Source organism: Sinocyclocheilus anshuiensis, unplaced genomic scaffold (assembly GCF_001515605.1).
Source record: "Sinocyclocheilus anshuiensis isolate Anshui unplaced genomic scaffold, SAMN03320099.WGS_v1.1 scaffold257, whole genome shotgun sequence".
Taxonomy (NCBI): Eukaryota; Metazoa; Chordata; class Actinopteri; order Cypriniformes; family Cyprinidae; genus Sinocyclocheilus; species Sinocyclocheilus anshuiensis.
The window spans coordinates 848,845-870,416 of record NW_015539889.1 but is presented as its reverse complement, the minus strand read 5'-3'; the positions used below and the strand labels follow the sequence as shown (position 1 = coordinate 870,416).

General features: G+C 37.8%; 2 protein-coding genes across 4 annotated transcripts in view; both read right to left on the bottom strand.

Annotated features, from left to right (window-relative positions):
* Positions 1–334: 334 nt before the first annotated feature.
* LOC107685639 (cleavage stimulation factor subunit 1-like) lies at positions 335–4,983 on the bottom strand. 3 transcript variants are annotated; one of them, XM_016482291.1, is made up of 6 exons: positions 4,911–4,983; positions 4,204–4,388; positions 3,345–3,622; positions 2,824–3,021; positions 2,279–2,669; positions 335–1,056 (listed from the first exon to the last, which is right to left on the bottom strand). In XM_016482291.1, exons 2-6 carry the CDS (start codon positions 4,370–4,372, stop codon positions 797–799), a joined length of 1,296 nt encoding a protein of 431 aa, XP_016337777.1. In that variant the 5' UTR covers positions 4,373–4,388; positions 4,911–4,983; the 3' UTR covers positions 335–796. The 3 variants fall into 3 exon arrangements, with proteins under 3 accessions (XP_016337777.1, XP_016337775.1, XP_016337776.1); XM_016482289.1 differs by lacking the exon at positions 4,911–4,983 and adding an exon at positions 4,529–4,593; XM_016482290.1 differs by lacking the exon at positions 4,911–4,983 and adding an exon at positions 4,565–4,593.
* Positions 4,984–5,669: 686 nt separating this feature from the next.
* The window catches only part of LOC107685637 (eukaryotic translation initiation factor 4 gamma 3-like), a 56,276-nt gene continuing 40,373 nt past the window's right edge, over positions 5,670–21,572 (bottom strand). Inside the window, exons 15-34 of the mRNA XM_016482288.1 lie at positions 20,318–20,443; positions 18,952–19,101; positions 18,507–18,704; positions 18,211–18,357; positions 17,376–17,612; positions 14,667–14,758; positions 13,708–13,880; positions 12,643–12,746; positions 12,295–12,385; positions 12,041–12,161; positions 11,747–11,955; positions 11,511–11,629; positions 10,723–10,895; positions 10,490–10,615; positions 9,044–9,125; positions 8,770–8,868; positions 6,964–7,110; positions 6,775–6,856; positions 6,548–6,694; positions 5,670–6,466 (exon numbers count right to left, since the gene is read on the bottom strand). Coding sequence (XP_016337774.1) covers positions 6,285–6,466; positions 6,548–6,694; positions 6,775–6,856; positions 6,964–7,110; positions 8,770–8,868; positions 9,044–9,125; positions 10,490–10,615; positions 10,723–10,895; positions 11,511–11,629; positions 11,747–11,955; positions 12,041–12,161; positions 12,295–12,385; positions 12,643–12,746; positions 13,708–13,880; positions 14,667–14,758; positions 17,376–17,612; positions 18,211–18,357; positions 18,507–18,704; positions 18,952–19,101; positions 20,318–20,443 — 2,805 coding nt within the window. The 3' untranslated portion in view covers positions 5,670–6,284. The remainder of the gene's footprint in view (positions 6,467–6,547; positions 6,695–6,774; positions 6,857–6,963; positions 7,111–8,769; positions 8,869–9,043; positions 9,126–10,489; positions 10,616–10,722; positions 10,896–11,510; positions 11,630–11,746; positions 11,956–12,040; positions 12,162–12,294; positions 12,386–12,642; positions 12,747–13,707; positions 13,881–14,666; positions 14,759–17,375; positions 17,613–18,210; positions 18,358–18,506; positions 18,705–18,951; positions 19,102–20,317; positions 20,444–21,572) is intronic.

Below are 21,572 nucleotides of genomic sequence, written 5' to 3'. Positions count from 1 at the left end.
GTCTTAGATCTTTGAGTTCAGCTCATGAAAAATGGGGGCAAAAGCAAAAGTGTTGCATTTATAATTTTGTTCAGTGTAGTATTTAAAATAAGCACAATTTTAAAAGCATTAAAAAAAAAATCTTTCTGACCCCAAACTTTTAAACACAGGAAAAGTCTAGTGGGTTTTTTTACTCAGAATTGTCTCATGGTCAAATGGTTTAGATACACAAAGTTGAATGGATTAGGAGTTAGGGTTAGGAGTTTGAGCAATAGCAAGCTCCACTAACAACTACGGTTCAATGATTCTATGCCATTCAAAAACACTTCAGATGTGTAACTATGAAAAAAAAAATGGAATGGGACAAGAAACAATTCTCCCAGAGTCTTTTAATATAAAACAAAGAGCACAGAACACAAATCAAAACTGAAAAGAGGGCATTCTAGGCACTTGTCATGACAGAATAATACTCATCTACTTGTTGTCAGATACACAAATAAACCAAAAAATGTTTTTCTGTCTCTAGCTTCAATGCAACTTTACGGCTGATAGTTCTGACGATACTAAAAGGTAGTAAAGTTCTAAAAATCTGAAAAGGATGGATCTCAGATGGTTGTAAAACAGCACCACCCGACAGTAATACAAAGGTACCGCAGTCATAAGCTCTCTGATGCTTTTAAAAATGCTTGTGTGTTAAATGATATGGAGCCTTGGCAAACAAGCCTGTGAAGTCATACACAGTGTAGACATTTCTGTGTTTGTGACCTGCTGATAAAAGAAACTCAGACCCTTTGGATTTAAAGCACGTAAATGTGTCTTAGTCAGTGGTGGTGCGGCGATACCAGAATCGTGCTCTGAAGTCATCGCTGCAGGTCATGAAGCCAGGGTTGGTGGGTGAGTGTACGATACAGCGCACAATGTTATTGTGGCCTAATGAGAGCAGGTTCTTCCTCTCAGCTGTGCGTGAATCCCAGCAGCACAAGCTGATGGTTCGCTCATCTGGCAGCAGCACATAGTCCTCAGTGTGGTTGAAAACACCCTGAGTGCGGTGTGTTTGTCGCCCACTGAGACCTGCACCTGCATGACGGGAAACAAAATGAGGGTGAGCAGGCAGCAGCGTGTGAGCGCCGCAGTTAAAAACACTGGACAGGTGGCATGATGACAGACACGGTATTTCCAACATATATGTCAAGGTTTTAATTTATTCACCCCAAATTGACCAATGTAAGTTCCAAGATAATATTAACTACCAATTGCAAATTTTTTTTAATACATATTTAATACATACATTCCACTCCTAGATGCTTATAACATACACAGATTTTTCTGTTTCAATTTGATTCAGATTCTCAGGCTCTAAATTTGGTTAGATTCAGATTCATTTCAGTATATTTTGCTTACAACACTTTTTATTCTTTCCCAGTTAATGATGTAAATTATACAGGGCAATGTTTCAGACTGATTCAAACCGACTCATAGGAGTCACGCGTTTCCGAAATTGGGCTGCACTGGTTGTGATGTGTGCTTCTGAAGTCGGTTCATAAGAGTCATTTTCTTGTGAAATGGGCTACACTGGTTTGAATAAGTCAGTTCATAAGAGTTATTTGTCCAGGAATCAGACTTTACTGGTCATGCTGTATGTTTTTTTTTTCAATTCACAAGCAAATGATACTGATGAGACCGTCCTTTTTATGTTTTTGATTAACTAAAACGAACTGGTTCATAAGAGTCATTTGTCCTGCAATCAGATCTCACCGTTTATGCTGTGTTTTTGATTCACTGTAAAGAACTGGCAAATAAGAGTAATTTGCTCATTAATTGGACTACAACGGTCATGCTATACACTTTTACTTCACTAAAAAGAATCATAAGAGTCATTTGTCCAGGATTATTAGAATATACTGGTTACGCTGACTGTGTTTTTTAAAATTCAAAATAAAGAACTGACTCATAAGAGTAATTTGAAACAGACTGCACTGGTCAAGCTTTGCAATCGAGTCGAGTAATTTGTCCAGAAATCAGACAAATTAATAGAACAACCTTTCTTGATATTATGTTGCAGTACACTGTCTTCTATTGAATCTGAATACTGACTGCAAATTAACAGAAACTTCTGAGGTAAAAAATTATTTATTTCACCAATGAAGATTCAGCAGCAACAGAACAGAATAGATTTTAATAACTGATATTGAATTGCTTAAAATAGAAAATCTACACCTTTTTCCCCACCTTTAATCACAACTCCTCATCTAGCCTGTGTAATCCATAATCTAACCCTACCCAGAATTCTCCATCTTACCTGTGTACTTGACCAGAGTACGGCCTGTGGAAATTTCCCAGAGTTTAGCAACAGAATCCTTCCCGCTGGACAGGATATACTTGGAGTTTTTGGAGAAGACAGCCGAGCAGACCTCAGCGCCGTCATGGGCCTTCTCAAAAGTGGTCACGCACCGGTTCGACACTCCGTCCCATAACTTGATGCTGCCGTCTGTGCTACAGGTAACGTAGCTGTTAGCGCTGGGATTGTAACAGACTCCGCAGATGGTGTCTGTGTGCTGATCCAAAGGGTTGCAGGACACAAAACACTGGAAAGTGTTGACGTCATAAAGACGCAAGGTTGGATGCTGCGTGCCAACTAGTAAGAAATCCCCAGACGGATGGAAAGAGATGGAGCGCAACATTTCAGCTTCCTGTAGAAAAGGAAAGGGAGAATCATTCCAAAGAAATCCATGCAACCTTCTCCAATAAATGAAGGGCCACAAATGACCTTTTAAACTCCAGCTTATTATAAATGTTTACCTTTTCAAACTAATTTAGGAGGCATGGTTTAGTTTGATTTTATACCTGTATGTGCTTGAAGGCTCTTTTTGCTGACGGCTTTGAATAATCAAAGAGTTTGAGAGTGTAATCACGAGAGCCAGAGGCCAAGATCTGTTCGGTCGGGTGAAAAGACAGGCATGTGACCTCATCCACATGATCATACAAGGTTCTGATTACAGGGTGGTTCTCCATGTTCTGCTGGGCCGTTTCGTTCATCATCACCTAAATCGTAAAGCAGAATTGCACAGTCAGGTCGTCCAACTTGAATAAACTACATACCCGGAAGTCGCTATGAAACAAGTGAAGTGAAGCATTATCAAAAAAGAAAAAAGGTAGGGCAGGAACTTGGTTCTGCATTGATGTTGATTGGATTTTGAGGTGTGGGTATTAAACTCCAAAGTGGAGGCACAATTTTTTTTAAATTAAGCATATGCCTGGATGAATTGTTCACAATAATATCTATATAGAGATAAGGAAGAAAAAAAAGGAAAATCAACTCAACCGCAATCAACAGAAAACCACGTCGACTTCAGGGTGGCACTGACCTCCAGCGGCATGGCGCTTTTGGCCAGCATGCGCTCAGTATCCAGGATCTTAATGGAGGCGTCGGCGGAGCCAGTTGCTATGAGCTGCCCATCACGGCTGTAAGTGGCCACACGGCACGGACCCTTATGAGACGTCACATAGCAGGTCTCGTACTCCGATGCTTCTGGGGACATGGTCTGCACGTCTGCATCAAACTCCATGTCGATGCCCACACCGGGCGCCACGGTCTCCGAGCGGCCAATGGCGTACTGTACCGCACTGTCATCGTTCTCCATTCCTATGAAATCAGATTAAAGTTCTTTTCTGGCTTCTTCGAGAAAAATTTAATCTTTTCAAATTATTCACATTTGTGAGCCAGTAAATCATAAGCTTGCAGTTTACGGACACAACTGCTCTTTTAGCCATCACTTTGAAGAAACAATTACTCACTTATTTTTGAATTGTGTATGTTGCAAAGTGTTTTGGATTGACTTCTCTGATTTTGGTAAGAGGAATTGATCCCTAAACTTGTGTTTTTGCTGATTGTTTGAAAATACACCCTTTTCACATCAAGTCTGTAATTATTTTATCACTATTCCTTGCAGAAATTCTTTAAAGAACTCTAAAATCTTTTTTGATGTAATACTAAGAAAATAACATGCTTCAGCTTCAGGATTTCATCTATTATAACCCTCTTGTTTATTGTCCTTTTGCTTGCAAATGTTGAATCCTTTGTTGCAAAAGAAAAAAAAATATGCAAGTACTTAATAGGCACTGGTTTAGTTTATTCTGTTACTTAGCAATTATACAGTACAAGTAAAAAATATTAAACGCTAAAAGTGTCAGAAACTGACAAATTTGTATAGACTGGAGTCATACCCATCTTGGCCAGCTGCATGAGCTGCTCTGATGGAGACACCACACTCGGAGGCTTCACCTCACTGATCAGGCTGTTGGCGATGGTGGTGTAGCCGTCATACAGCAGCTGGCTGATGATCAGCTTGTAAAGGTGCTGTCTGTCCTTCAGTGTGGGCTTCGGCCGGAACATCTTTGCTGCTTGATGACTGCAAGTGAACGAAGCAAGACAGAAACGCTCAGATTGCAGATAGTCTTGTGTTTGAAAACCTCATGAGCTGCCCACCTAGACAACATACTATGATACGCAAAATGTTGTCTAGGTAGGCAACTTCGATTCAAAACAGACCCATTGTTGTTTATTCTAGTGCAATGGTTCTCAACCCTCTCCATGAAGTACCCCAGCACTGCACATTTTGTATGTCTCCCTATATCTGACACACCCACTTCAGGTCTTGCAGTCTCCACTAATGAGCTGATGAGTTGAATCAGGTGTGATAGATGAGGGAGACGTACTAAATATGCAGGGCTGGGGGTACTCCAGGACAGGTTTGAGAACCACTGTTCTAGTGCATCGTTATGGTAAATTTGCACGTTACGTGATATAGGTAGCAGCGTATCATTTTAAAGGTGGTTTATGTCTGTTTTTGAAATAAGGCTTGAATTAAGCAACAATTATTATATAAACGGAGTTTCATTCATTTTAAAGTTGCATTTAATTAACGACTTACCAATTCGCGACTTCAGGAGGTGAGCGTTCACACGCTCTGTACGTCTGACGTCACGACGTACGGTGGAGTTGTGGGAATAAACCTGATAAATTAAAAGTCTCCGGCTAACTTAAAGTAAAAGTCCCTGACTGGTTGTTTTCGTTACATTTTCACAGATTATTTTTATGATATTAGAAAAAAATTAGTTACAAATATTGATCACACTCTATGATTAATTAAACTATAACTTAATATTAATAAAATTGCTTGCATTACGTAATGCTTTACAGTCAATTTGGAAATTAAGTAAAAAAAAATGCAAATAAAATATCCTAAAACATATAATTCACATTTAAATATATCTGAACTGCTGATATGTCTATCAAAGACTTATTAAGGTTATTATACTTTGTACTCATTGTATATATCTCTTTTTTTTTTTAACAATCCTTTGTCCTTTGTGAGGTAAAAACAGCAAATAATCTGTTCAAGATAGACATCCACATGTCAGGATGCAGAGATTAACTGCCAATAGGCAAAATGCTGTAAATTTTCCCTGCACAAACAAACAGCACACCATCATGGCAATTTTTAAATCTCATTCTTTCACTTTAATGTATTTACAAGCTTTACATTTCCTCTGTAGTTCTTCATCACAAGTACACTGAGCAATCCTGGCAATGTTCTGACTTGCATTAGTGTTTGCACTTCACCTTAATGCATACAGCTATTTGATGTTGAAGTCTGGATTCTTTTCATTCCATTCAGGATGCATATTCATTTTTACTGTGTTTGCCATGTTACTTGGAAAGTTCACTGAGCAAAAGCCGAAGCAGAAGAACCAGTGGCGGGTGTTTCTCAAAACTTCAGCAACATTAGCCGATCCTGGACCAGTCCCCACCTCGAGCCAAAAATGTATGCATTTATTTATTTATTTCTGAGGAAATATTTTATTTGCTTCAAGGTCAATCACATGAATCCAGGGAGGCTGCTGACACATTTAAACAAAATGAATATTATTGTTATGATACATGTTTATTCTGTTATTTCTATCAATGTTCTTTTTGCCTGCAAATGTTAAATAGAACTCCATACTTGCAGTCTCTTAAAAAAAATAATAAATTAAAGAATTCAGAACCTATTTTAAGTCTCTTATTTTAAAAGTAACAAAAGAAACAAAAAGTCAAACTTAAAAAATATTTTCTATATATATGATACAAGTATTTAGTGTTCCCTCCGTTGCGTAGAGAGTTCCAGCTCAAGTTGGCCAGCGTTTCAAAGTCAAAGTTCCTTTGTCTGCAGGAGTAAGTCTGTCTATGGCTAGACCGGTTTAGTCTGGATGCATTTTTTGTTTGTGTCAGTAGGGGGCCTCTGGGCGTCGGCCACCTGCTTGTGTCAATTATCCTCAGACTCCTCCTCCGCCTCTCGTAACCAGGTGAAGAAAGCGGTGACAGACTTCAGTGCTACGCCTTTTCCCTGCTGTTCCGCTGGGTCTTTACTCGTTTCCCACTGATAGAAAGCCTCCTCCGAAATAACATCCTCATCGTAAAGACAGTCGAAAAACATTCGGAGTAGATCTGTGGATAGAAGTAGAGAAAAATTACAATCCTAGAAATCTTTAGTTCAGTTTGGCATCTTTATTTTCATTTGCTACATACTGGGAGGTTGATCCAGGGCGACAATCAAAGACTGAAGAGCATAAAGTGCTTGCAGCTGCCGCTCGGTGTCCGAGTTAAGGTACTTATGTAATATAGGCAGGCGTCTCTGGATGATAGCAGTGTCCACTCTACAGGACGTGCTTTCATCTGGAGGAAAAAAGACGAAAGTAATTGGTAAAAGGAAGATAGAGATGAAGCTGTTGAAGTAGAGTAAGTAGTTTGCTTACCTTTAACTGCTACTTTACATACAGCCGTCATTAAAGCTCTCAAAAATGGAGATGAACTCATTTGAGATTCGTCCAAATTAGCCTGAAAAGAAAAGCAGCTTTTAAGACTTGCATTTTCTTGAAGATGTTTCATACATGTGAATTTTGGCATTGCGGATCTGCTTGAGAGGTCTATGGGATCAGTCTCACCTCGACCCAGTCGAAGATCTGTTCGTCACTAGCCATGTCTTCTAGCAGGAGGTGCTCTAGCTGTTTGAAGAGCTCCTCAGGACTGAGGCTGGGTTTAGCTGTGGCCGGGGACACAGGGGAGACTTCTGATACGGTGAACTCTAACTTCTGGAAAAAGTGGGAAAAGACACAGCTGGTTGATTTTGTGTTCTAGAGCACATTTTTCCTTAAAGCTTCTTTTATAACACATTCCTTGAAATTGGGGAAGTTGCTTTAAACTAGCTATAAACACACACACACACTACTGTACACCAAGGCTGCATTTATGTGATCAAAGAATTAGGGCTGCCCTCGACTAAAGATTTTTCTAGTCGACTAGTAGTCCTTCATTTTTCGCAATTAGTCGACTAATTAAACGTATATATTAATAAACCATATAATTCAGAATAATTTGACTTCAATTGCCTATAGCCTATCAGCGCTCAAGCGCGCACATAAAACTTGCCACTGCACACCGGCAGAAGTAATGATTATGAATGCGTCAGGGAAAAAAACAGCAAGACCACCGCCTTAATTCTAGTGTTTTCTGTATTTGCATAACTGTGGCTGCAGTGATGAAGTCGACGAGACTGACTTATCATCTCCACAGATTGCAGACGTGCATGTTTCATATGGATTACATAACACTTGAATAGCACACATTTTTCTAGGTTAACGGTAGAGCGAGCGGCTATGTAAAGTTGCTACTACTTGCATGTTTCAGATGAAAAGCCACATTTGAGGTCGATGAATGAAATGAACGTTTGGATGTCTGATGTACTGTAATTACCACATAGACCAGCTGTTAATAATTTGTCCTTCACGGACTATGTGACTTTGCCACTTCCTGTGGAATTTTTTTTTTCTCTGAGACTAATAAAAGTTTGATCGACTAAGCCTCTTCTGGTCGACTAACAGTTAGTCGAATATTAGGGGCCAGCGCTACAAAGAATACATTAAAAATTGAAATATTGCGAAATATTATTTTGTTCTATTTGAATATATTTTTATTTATTCCTGTGATGCAAAGCTGAATTTTCAGCATTATTACTCCAGTCTTCAGTGTCACATGATCCTTCAGAAATCATTCTAATATGCTGATCTGGTGCTCAAGAAACATTATTATTGTCAATGTTGAAAACAGTTGTGTTTTTTAATATCTTTGTGTAAACTGATTTTTTTTTTTCAGGATACTTTGATGAATAGAAAGTTCAAAAGAACAGCATTTATTTAAAATATAACTCTTTTGTAACATTGTCTTTACTGTCATTTTTAATTAATTTAATGCGGCCTTGAATAAAATATTACTTTTCCTAAAAACAATCTTACTGATGCACAAAAACAGTGAGGACAGCACCAATAAAACAGCTGAAAACAATGATGAATAGCAGAAATGTACCATTTTATTATTTTGGTAAATTATTGAAATATAAATAATATTAATTTGTACTGTACATAATCTAAAATGCAGCACAGGGCTCAAATGAATTCGTAAATTGCTTATTAGAATGATTTATTTTAAAGAATCATTTAAACGAAGTAATTCACTAAAATGAGTCAGAATTTCTAATGCTTAAGTATAAGAACAAGAGCTGACATTTTGGTTCAGATTATAAACTCAGTTTTGGTAACAATTGTGCAATGCTGCTATCTGTTTTAAAAAGTAGCTTGATAAAGCTACAATATTTTGAAAACAGCTGCATTTTTTTATGTGTTGCTATGTTGAGTTAATTACTTCTAAACACCGATGGTTCATTTCTGGGAAGGGTGTTCAGGCTACATTCTCACCTGTTGTGAGATGAAGGTAGGAAGATGTTCTCCCTCAGGCAGGAAGTCGGCCCAGTTCAGCCCAGACTCTCTCCACAAGTCTCCAACTTTCCTATGGCTCTGTAGCACAATCAGACGCATGTAAACACACAAACCCATGGAACCCAGAACAATACACAAAGCTTATTTACAGCATACTGTTTCTGTCATAGAGGTGTCTGTTTATAGAAAGCATCATGCAGGAGCCCTAAACCACAGATGACGGACTAGATAAAGACGAACTCAATGATCTTACCATTTGTTTGCATAGTAGGTGCAGTATTTCAGAAAATAAGATGGCAGCTCTTCCCACAGGGAGTAGCGGTTTACTTAACTCACTGCAGAAACAAAACAAATCTCCATTAGATGCTAAACTGAATCACTATGACAGCTGGAGCCTGCAAGGACCTGGAATGACTGCAACTACTGTGCACTGCCAAACTGTTAAAGCCCCAGAAGTCCCAATAACCCAATACAATGAGGTTTGTCTGAAGAAAAATTCAAAAAGGCCATGCTGACTTAAAAAAATGTTCTCAAAGACTGCAAAACGTCCGACTGCGCAACCTGCTTTGGATGCAGCTCACCCTTCGATAATACATTCTTGCCTATGAAAGTTGTTTTAAACAGAATTTTTAAATAAATTATTCAGAAATATGGTAAAATGTTCTTGTAGTGTAATAGTGACAAAGTAGCTAGTGAGGATGCATATTGTACTTTTTTTTATTAAATGTAAAAAATATATTATTTTTTATTATTATAAAATATTATTTATTAAAAAACAGTTATTTTAGAATTGAGATACTATAATATTTTTTATTAATATTTTGATTATTTTAATGCCTAAATCCACCTAAGCCATGGATTATCCCACTTATACCATGGTCATTTGCCAACATTTACAAATTAAAGCTGTCCATTGATGTTTGCAGTGCAATATTTGACCAGAAGGGTAAAAATGAAGGTTATATTTGTCACTTACGGCATGTTAGATATACCATACTGCCAGCTTTAAATCAGACACAGATATAAAGCAGTGCTTTACCATTTCTTTTATTTGAATGAATTATAGCATTTATTTGAAGTAAATAGTGAGACAGAGAGAGAGAAATATAATGTAGCGATTCAGTAGCGAAGCTTTTTTATTAATAAAAGTTGCAGGACAGCGTTGATAACAAGTTTCTCTGCTCCTGAATGTTTATGCATGTGTGCTGCGCGATGTGTGTGTGAGGTTCAATGAAAGCAGCACATTAATATAGAACGGTGATTAAACTGACTGAACAACAACCTTCCAACCAATCAGAATCGATTGTTCAGACAGATCGCGGTATAATACAAAATAAAATAAAATATAAGGCCGGAGACATGCTGGGAATATGCTACAACAATCCACCATGAACCTACAGATATATCGAAAGAAAATAATATAATACTATAATTTCATGTTTTAGATGTATTATAATATAATATGAATAATATCTTGACCCTGTACTGGAGCTTTAACAGTACATGCATTTCTTAAATCGTCCTTTGAAAGGAGATTCCACCTCAAACGAACATCCATCTAATAATCAAGGACAACATGTAACAGGGTTTTAGGGGTGGAATGTCCTTTTCATCACAAATTACAAAAAAGCACCAAACAGAACTAACAGAGATAAGACCCTCCTCTTTCAGTGTTTGATGTGACCAATGGGGTCCTGACCTGAACAGCTCTCTCATGTTGATTCCTCCTTCTCTCAGCAGAGGACTGAGCAGCTCAGCCAGGTAAAGCCAAATGAAGGGAACATCTATGGCCATATCATCAGCCTGCTCCAGCATCTCTGAAAACCTACAGAGCCAAGAGACAGGGACAAACCATAGCGCTTTACTACCATAGGATGAAAGTGCACAACATGCAAACTACATTTGATGCTAATGAAATGTGTGTGTGCTCACGCTTTGAAGAGTTGAGAATGGGGTAAGATGCCCTTCTGAATAAGCTGATAGTAGAGCAGTCCCATGTGCTCTCTGGCTTTCTGACTACGCTCCAGTGTGCACTCCAGACCCATGCGCACAAACACAAACAGCAGAGAGGGCTGATCCATCTCAATAACACACTGCACTGCCTCCTGCACACACAAACAGACACGAACACAAAACGGTTCACAGTACTGACAAACAATCACATAGTAGATATTAAAAGTTATGTTACATACACTGAATCAAACATAATAATGAAAAGCTGTATGATGGCAGGCACTCACATAGACAGACACTATTACAATACAATATAGACTTTCTAAATATATCATGGTGAAAAGAGATGCACATAATGAAGACTTCCAAACACTAGATACAAGAATTAAATTTTATTTTTAGCTAAACAGTAACACTACCTGGAGACATTACAGCAATCTTCAGTGTCACATGATACTTCAGAAATAATTCTAATATGCTGATTTGGTGCATTATTATTATTATCAATGTTGAAAAGTTGTGCTGGATAATATTTTCGTCAAAACCGTGATACATTTTTGTTCTTTTCAAAGATCAAAAGAGCAGCATTTATTTGAAACAGAATTTTTTTGTAACAAATTTATTTACTGTCACTTTTTATTAATTTAATGCATCCTTGTTGAATAAAACTAATCGTAGTTACCCCAAACTTCTGAACAGAAGTTTGTTTTTTCATTGTAAATGTCGGGAGTTTTTGTTTGGGTTAGTGTTAGGGTCCTGTGATGTACCTTGTAGTCATTAATGTGCAGAAACTCATCAATGATGGATTTGGACTTCCGCTCGACCTCCTCTTCGGTCAGGATGGGCTTCTCTGAACCACCAGTGACCTGCAGTGTCTCAGATTTCACTGCAATGAAGCAGAAGCTCAGTATATAGAATATATATTTAGTACACAAGCAAATACATGGAAAATGCAGCTTTAATGTATATGTGTTGACTAGTGTAAGCATGTATCCTTCCTCACATGTCTCTGTGGGTCTATTGTTCTCTATCTCACATTTCTCCTCTGGAATGCTGGCTTTACGAGGTGTATGGTGTGAGTCAGGCCCCTCTCTCCATGTCTCCTGAGAGGCCATGTTGTCTGTTAGCTCCTTAGCGCTGCTACCTCTGCTGAAGAGTCCCGGTCGTGATGGCCCCAAACTCAACGGCTTTTCACTGCGATCACGACCACGACTGGCAGAGACATACAAAATAAGACAAATGACATTTAAATTCTACATTTGTATTTGTAGCTCTTCAGTTCTCAGATGTTGGGTACCTTCCCAGTGGGCGTCTGGAATCAGAATCAGAAGTTTGGGCTGGTGCTGGGCTGGGCTGAGATGTGGACGACTGTAGTGCTGAATAACGGTTCAGGGTGCTACTGGCAGAGCGCGTTAACTCTGGAAACATGGGCATGTAATATAGAAAACAGTAATCTAAACTTCACTGAATGGGCAGTCAATTTAAGACAAAGTTTTAACAAAGTCTTGAACATTACTTCACACTGTGTGTCATTTGTGGATGTGGCCTCACCAGGGTCACTAGCTTTAGCTCCACCACTGCTGCCCTTTATCCAGTTGATCTGAGCCCGCGGACCAAGCTGAATCTTTTCATCGATTTGAGGCTGTAATGGGGATTGGTTGGGATTCAGAGGTCATAGAGGGTACGAGAGCATTACTACCTCATCACTATATCACAGATTCTAAAATGACTCATCATTGATTGTTAAAGCACATGTGGTGCCAATGTCAACATATTCCATGCTGCACTTAACAACTGTGATTATAATCAGTAGGTGGCAGTGGTACCCACTGATTGGCATTCAAAAATGGGTTTTATGTGTGAAATATGAAGTGTTTGTGCAGCGAATCATCTCTTCACCTTGGAGATCTTGGGGATCTTTGTGGGGTCGATGGTCCTGCTGTTCTTAGTAGTGGGCACAGTGTTCCAGGTCTCCTCCCTCTGGGAGCGCTGATCTCTTTGGTCTATAACCAAAGACACAGAGCAGCATTATTTCACAACAGATCACCACTAGCCTATAATAGTCATTGAACACTGAATCAGACATGCCAAGGGTTTTATTACGTGTTTAAAGCAGGGGGCCAGGACCCACAAAGGGGCCTCATCACAATTCGAAGGATATTTCTTTTAGAAATATAATTATTTCAGCTTTTCAGTGAATTAATTCCAAGCATATTTCTTATTTTAATTTGTTACCTCAATAAATGTCATTTATATTTAAGCATTCCTAAAATAAAATCTGGATATATAAGGGAATTTTGTGAAGTGTCATGAAAATAAATCAAATATTTCAAACTTTTATCAAATTTAAAAACAATACATTTCTATAATGAATAAACATTTTTATAGTTATGTGAAGCTCTGAGATTGCTGAAATTGCTGAGAATTACAGTCACAAACTAGTAGAAAATGCAGTTCTTGAAATTTTTGGATGTAACTTCTGGATTTTCAATATCATCTCTTCTAGTTTCTGAAAATATAAAAATGAAAACAAGAAGCTTTGTACCAGAAATATCTTAAAGGGTTGAGAACCACTGATCTAAAGGAATAGTTCACCCAAAAATGTGATTTCTGTCATTATTTTCTTACTCACAAGCTGTCACATTCCTTACTTTTTAGATTATAATTTTTTTGAACTATTCCTTTAAAATAATAGGAAATCTGTCAAGTTACTCTTGTATGAACAAACCCAAAAGCACAGTCAAACCTTGTTAACCATTAACGTGTTCTCCTCTACAAATGAGCTGTCTGCAAAGCCTGCTGTCTGAACATGTTCCCATTATGGTTTTGATGTTCAAACCTTATCTCGGAGTATACCTGGAATGTCAAATGAGGTTTTGTCCTCTGGGCGGCGCTGTAGTTGACCTGAGACACAATACAGGAGACACAATCCAAAAAGCTGTGAGGAAGTGCTGTGGCTCTCACCTGGCCTCCTCTTGATGTCCTTAGACAGAAGCTGCTGATGAACCTTCCTCTGTTCCTCCTGTTCCTCCAGCTTGGCCTCTTTATGGATCTGCTCTATGGTTTTAGGACCCTGGTCTGCTCTTCGGGACACCCAGTTATGCTGGACAATATAAATAATCAGAGAGATCAGGTGTCTATGATTAATAGATCAGTGTCATTCTGAGAAACAGTTACATTTAACTCCAAACTATATAAAACTACAAACCTTTCAGGATTTTTTTTTTTTTAAACAATAAAAGCTTAAAAAATTTGAAGAAGCATCCCTCCTCTTTTTGTCTCTTCTCTCTCACACATTTTTATCACTCAAAGATAAAACAAAAACTGAAGAATGCAGGGGAGGGACACCAGGCTAAACTACGCTATTGGCAAACCGATGTGAATATAATGTGATGCCAAAAGTTATGACCTTGCTGACACTATATTTAACCTGTGGCTGTTTCTGGGCCACTGAGTTCAGTGTTTCTGTTTCCGTGCCTTTTTTCACGTATATTTTTCCACTTACAAAATTAATATGTTAAATAAAAATCATATAAATTATAATAAAGTAAAATTATTGTTTTTTTATTAAATATTTTATATTAAAACTTTTAAAGAACAATTTTAATGTATTTTAAAATGATCTAAAATACTATTATTAGAAATGAATGCTTTTATTTAGCAAGGATGCATTAAATTGATAAAAAAAAAAGTGACAGTAAAGAACCCATTCTAAATTGTAATGATATTTCACCAAATTACTGCTTTTACTGCACTGTTCCACTATTTTCGTTAAAGTCAAATGTCACAAAGCACTAAAGATTATGAAGTGGTTAAAAAAATAAATAAATGAAGACGGCAAAAAACGCTACACAGATGCTTCTTTCTGTTACTTGCATGAAAACCAGGCCTTTCTAAACGTCTGGCAATGGCTATCTGTACACTCTCCATCCTGTAGCATGAACCGTATCCGTGACGATGTCTTGCGCTCTTTGACAATTTTCTCCATCTGGTTGAAGTACTGGTCCATACGGGGCTATTCAAGGACACAGAGCAGGGAGTGATGAAAAACATTTCAGTTGAATATCAAATACTGACTTCATGAGTCCATGTGCCCTTGTCAATCACAACATCACTGCAAGATTACTGATTATAAATGAAGACAGACTTCTTCATTGCTACAGTGATGTGTGATCATATTGCACAGATCTTCCTGTCTGTACCCATCCATTATGGGTTACAGGACATATAGGGAGTCATCGTAAATCTAAAAAATTATGTTTTGAGGCAAAGAACTGTTCCTAAATCAAGAAGGTCAATAAACACAGAACCTATTTCCCGATTTGACTCCCTGTGAGCTGAAAAATGCCTCAAGTTCCTGCTGCTAGAAAGAAAGGATGGATACAGAAAACATTTACCCTCTTGCCTAACACTTAGCTCCAGGGTCTGTTGGGCTCAGCTGAAACACATTTAGACTGTGTGTGTGCGTGTGTGTACAGTATTCAGAATATGTTCACCCCCATGCCTGATTATTCCTCATTCTTTTGCTTTGCACTGCAGCATTTTCCCAGCTCAGTCCTTTGTACAGCTACAATGACATTTCAACCAAGTACTTCAAAAGACAAAGGCATTTCAACATATTCACAATCAGATTAAAGATAAAAATCTCAAAGCTACACAATCGTGCCACGATGATAAGGAGCTGTGCTGGAAAACTGGGTGAAAAAAAGGCTTTTCCAGTCAAAGCTTTTGGAGTGTAAAATGTGTTCAATGCAATGTGATATTCCATTTAACTTATAACTGCATTAAAAAGGTTTCTATATTAAATTCTAATGTTATTTAGATGCCATTCAATGCATGTAATTTAGAACTAATTTAGTTTCACTGCAACATAAAGAGATCATGTGAAAATGTAACACACAATTTTAAATGTTTGTGTGTTTAATAATGGCTATGTTTCACTGACACTAAAGTAAAAAGGTTTTTTTTTCTATTTTTGTTTGAATAATTTTCTTATTCAGAAATTATTTATTAAATTGATCAAAAGTGACAGTAAAAGCTTTTACATTGGTCAAAAAATGTCTATTTCAAATAAAAAAAAAAAAAAAGAATTCTGTATCATGGTTTTCACAAAAATATTAAGCAACACAACTGTTTTCAACATTGATAATAATAAGAAATGCTTTTTTAACAGCAAATCAGCATATTAGAATGATTTCTGGAGGATCATGTGACATTGATGACTTAAGTAATGGCTGCTGAAAATGCAGCTTTGCCATCACAGGAGTAAAACACATTTTAAAATACAAAACAGTTATTATAAATTGTAATAATATTTCACACATTTTTTTTTGATCAAATAAATACAGCCTTGGTGATCATAAGAGACCTTTTTCAAAAAGAAATGGTGTTACTTGTCTTGCTCATGGGAAACTTGGTGACAGTTCATGCATAGTTTATGCTCCAAGACTCAAAACGACACACTTTCAGTTACCCGCCTTTAGCCATCATACAAGAATGCAACACGAACAGCGCTACAGAGATCCCATCAGCGAGAATGTCTCGTTTTGAGCTATTTTTCTACAATACATGCACAAAACAATTCGAACTTTCCCCTCCTTTTTGAGCATCACAGTTAACACTGTTACTGCTGAGTGCTGCCTTTCCAGAGTACTGGACTGATTTATTAGTAGCCTATTTTACCAGACAAACAAACAGCAGAGGCGTACTGAAGGAATGCCAAGTGAACAACAGTGATTATGTGGTTAGTTAAGAATTCATCTAAAAATTCAGCTTTTGAGTGTCCTTTTGGGCTAAATAAAGCTCCAGTCCTTATATACTGCAGTCTCAGCCTCAGACAGAACACCCATGGACTGCCTACAGACCGCCTGTCTGATGCATATTGCACACAAAATGAAAATGAAAATGGCAAGCTCCAGTGTGATCGGCTGGATTTATGCAATGTCCAATGTGGGGGGGGGGGACTTCTGTGCACTTCGAAGGTGAAACCAATTGCAGGATTTGCCAATATTCACAAGGTTCTGGCATTGAATCATTCCAAGATATTCAAGAATTTTCTCTGAGGAACGTAGAAGCACATCTGCACATGATTTCAGATTTACCCTTCCATAAAAATCATACAAAATCTGTGTTTGGTCTGGTACAAGTCATTACAAGATGTGCAAGTCACGACAAATGTTTTCTTTAGTAGATGGTCTGTATGTCTTTAATTTAAGTCGTTCGAGTCATTTACATCATGGAGGGTTACACTATCACTCTTACAAGTCGAACTAACCATGCATTATGTTGCAATTCCTTGTAAATCAACCCAACGCCATCAAAAATCATTTTAACTCTTATTTGTTGCTTAACGAGTGTTAATTTCAGACCCTACTTACTTGTCAATTAGATGCTTCCTTCCTGTCTAAGAGGCAGTTCTTGAGCAGTTTGCAAAGTGGACCATACTTTTGCCATTAGGTTTTACAGTGGATCTAGTTTCATGGTCATATTAGATTACTTAAATAATAAGTAAAACATTCTACCTGGGATGACTTCCCCAATTTCCCTTTCCAAGGGATTTTTACCACTGATCTTGTGAAATACGAATCGATACGGCTACAGAATGTATAATAACAAACTGCTGGGTGAGTTACCTTGGCTTTCTCGAAGTCAAGGTCTTTGCCGATGGTAGTGAGGAGTCTGCAGAGGCACTCTAAGCTCTCGCCGTCATGGTTTTTTAGTAGTTTCACCACACAGTCATGCATGATGGGCTCTGTCAGCATCTTGAGCTTGAACAGCTCACCGATAAATTTGATATTTCCTGTGGAGCGACGCCGGGCCTTGTCCTTCGCCTCCTCGAGCTCTTCCTGCAGTTTTTCCCTTTCTGTGGGCTAAAAAAAAAAGAGTTACATATAAATCCCATAATGCTTTCAATAATGTCTTTAAAAGAATAGTGCAACCAAAAATTAATTGTCATTATTTACTCCCCCTTAATGTCATTCCTTGTGTTCAGAGGAACACAAAAAAAGAGCAATGTTGAAGAATGTACTGGCAGCACTGTTACTATTAACCAAAACACAAATGAAAACTAAAACTATTAAAATTGTTTTTGGTAATTGAAAGTAGGCTGAAATAAATAAAATATAAATATCGGATGGAAAACTAACAATAAAATGAAAACTGAAAATATAAAAATAAAAGCTAATTCATAATATTAATAAATATTATAATAGTATTTAATACTAGCATTATATAAAAAAATACTAAAGTAACAACTGCATACTAACCATTTTTTTTTTTAAATAAAATGATTTGGGTTGGCATGAGGGTGAGTAAATAATGACAGATTTTTCATTTTAGGGTTAACTTCCTATTAAATACATTTGCCCTGGTGAATATAGTACATAAATAGACATTACGGACTAAAAGTCAAAAAGTCAACTAAGACGAGCAAGTCTAAATTCTTGCTAATCATTATTGAATAATTACTGATGTGGCAGAGTCCAGCTCCTTTTGTTTTCTCTCAAGTACGACGTCGTCCACTTTGTCCCTCTCGAATTCCTTCTGACAGCGGTTCAATAGCAGCTTCCGGAAGTTTACAGTGATATTAGGTTTGTCTGCTGTGGGCACTTTTAGCTACAATTGGATCATAAGAGGAAGAAATACTTATGACATACTAAAGAATGAGTAATATGAGGCAAAATAACGGACAGTCCAAAGAAAATAGACATGGAAATTTCACAACTGCACACTGCACAATTAACTCCAAAGTGCACAGAACGTACCGTAGCCAGGCAGCGACACATGTTGGCGTAGGCCACAGAGAAGCTGGGCTCATCAATGGCTTTCTCAAACACAAGGTCGATGACTCCTTTCAGCCTCTCCTCTGTGTTGATCGTGAGATCCGTCACCTGCTTCATCAGCTGATGAAACATCTGGGGTGTGAGCTTGTTCAAAATGCTACGAACTTTCCGGAACAACTCCTGAAGTGCCAGAAAAGCAACAGATTGCCAACAAAACAACCTTCAGATAAAATAAACAAATCAGGTGACAAATCAGGACTTAAGGGATGTGAGAACGTCAAACAAAACCCCAGTGCCGACGAGGACAAAAGTAGCCACATGTGACAACCATCTAATTCAAGCTTAAGTGTGCATCTCTTGAAGTGCTTCTTTTACAGTTAATTTTTCAAACACTTATGGATAATAGTAAAAGAGCAGAACTCCACACCTGGGTTTTCAGGGCCTCTGGGTCATCTGTGACATTCTCTTTCTTCATCCCAGGTTTCCAGGCATTATCTGCCTTCTTGAGCTGAACGTCATCAGTAACGGAAACATTTACTATGATCTTGCGTGGTGGAAGTCGCCGCACATTTATAAGCTTTGGATAAAGTGTACAGATAGAAAAGAAATGAACAGCTTTTAGAAGAGTGTCACGCTTTAAAATGTAGACAATTGCTGGGCTAATCTCACTTATAAATCAAAAGAAAAAAAAAGAAACTTTCTTTTATAAAATTAAGCACATTCTACCACTAAATTCACATTACTGTAATATATGTGGATGTTTTGCTTTTTGAGCCATTAGTTTTTACAGTAAAATAATATTAGAAAAACAAATTAAAAGCAGTAATAAAGGTACAATATATAAATTCTTAGTATATCATCTTTTTTTCCACATTATAGTAATGTGAATTGGATTTTTTTGCATCAATGAAGTAATGAGAATTTGGATGGAAATGTGCTTAATTGTTATGAAAATAATGTCAAAAGGCAAAAAAAACTTAATGGCCCTAAAAGAGGCTTCATTTACTTTATGCAAAATACAATGATTTATTTCTTTCTTTTGATTTTGGGGTGAAACAAGACCTAGATATTAATCTTAGGTGGTTTCTTGATGAATAGATGTGTGTGTGTGTGTGTGTGTGTGTGTGTGTGTGTGTGTGTGTGTAAACACCTCACATCTATATATATATATATATATATATATGTATATGTATAGCTATTTTTGGTTCTGTATTATTTTTGGGTCTGTAATAGTGCATACGAGTTATTATAACTCACTGGGGCGCCGTGTCCTCCTGGCATCTGCCTGCTGAAGTCAGCAAAAGCGGGAGTGAAATCCTGGGGAGTGCCCCTGGAAATCAACCTGGGGTCCACAGACCTCAGTGGCAGCTTGTTTTGGTTAATCTGAAACAGAAGAGATCATTTCCATGAGTAATCCAGCAGGAGGCGCAGTGAGAAACAGAGCTGTGTCATGAACAAAACACCAGATCTCCCTCCCCTCCTCCTTATGCTGATCTTGGACTAGCTGTACCTATCTGTATCTTTATCACAATCAGTATGAGAAAAACTTGTTTGAGACCAGCACTCCCTTGCCCTACAGCACTGAGGGGAAACAGTATTTGCCATTGAGACTAGCTCCATTTGTTATTTATATATCAACAACATGTTCAATGATTTACGCTCCAGTCAGTGTGTGTGTACACACCTCACATATATATATATATATATATATATATATATGTATATGTATAGCTATTTTTGGTTCTGTATTATTTTTGGGTCTGTAATAGTGCATACGAGTTATTATAACTCACTGGGGCGCCGTGTCCTCCTGGCATCTGCCTGCTGAAGTCAGCAAAAGCGGGAGTGAAATCCTGGGGAGTGCCCCTGGAAATCAACCTGGGGTCCACAGACCTCAGTGGCAGCTTGTTTTGGTTAATCTGAAACAGAAGAGATCATTTCCATGAGTAATCCAGCAGGAGGCGCAGTGAGAAACAGAGCTGTGTCATGAACAAAACACCAGATCTCCCTCCCCTCCTCCTTATGCTGATCTTGGACTAGCTGTACCTATCTGTATCTTTATCACAATCAGTATGAGAAAAACTTGTTTGAGACCAGCACTCCCTTGCCCTACAGCACTGAGGGGAAACAGTATTTGCCATTGAGACTAGCTCCATTTGTTATTTATATATCAACAACATGTTCAATGATTTACGCTCCAGTCATCCTGTGAACGGAGGGAGCAAGAACAGCCAGAAACAGATGTGAGCGAGTACACATGCAAAGTAAAATCTAGGAACTGAAATAGGAAACTGAAAGTACTGCGTGCATGTTCAGAACAACAGAAACAAGTGTTGTCGGAAACAGTAACCGAGAAAGTATATATAGATGACAACAACAAGCTTGCTGTGAAAACTCTCATATCAACAGATTAGACTAAAGTTTAAGACTATGCACTGAACAGGAGCAGGGCATTTATGTTCCAACATCTTTAGGCTAAATGATGCCTACTGCCAAGTATGACATACCCGTAATGCAATTTTAATGGAAACAGGACGTCAAGGGAGTTTCATGGCTGAAGAGTGCAGCTTAGTCAAAGTTTAGAAGTCCGGGGAACATACTTGTATTACTGTACTTTTCACGTTGTAAGCACCTTAAGTGAAAAATTTTATGTCTGTATTTTCAGGTTTTTTAGAAAGTAGGCAAAGAATGTTTTTGACACTAAAAATAGTTAGGATCACCCTGTTAAACTGAGTAGTCACGTAGGTTACGAGATTTCTCATTGTACAAAATGGGTTAAGATTTAACCTGCATACTTATGAGGTTAATAACACTGATTAGACACGTATGGCAAGCGACTAGTTTTGATAACTTTTTGTTCATTTTTGTTCAGTTTTGATAACTGCTTGTGCAAGTGTTTAAAATGTTTTAAATGTTTTTGAATGTCTTACGCTCACCAAACATTATTTATTCCTGTGATGGCAAAGCTGAATTTTCAGCAGCCATTACTCCAGTCTTCAGTGTCACATGATCCTTCAGAAATCATTCTAATATGCTGATTTGGTGCTC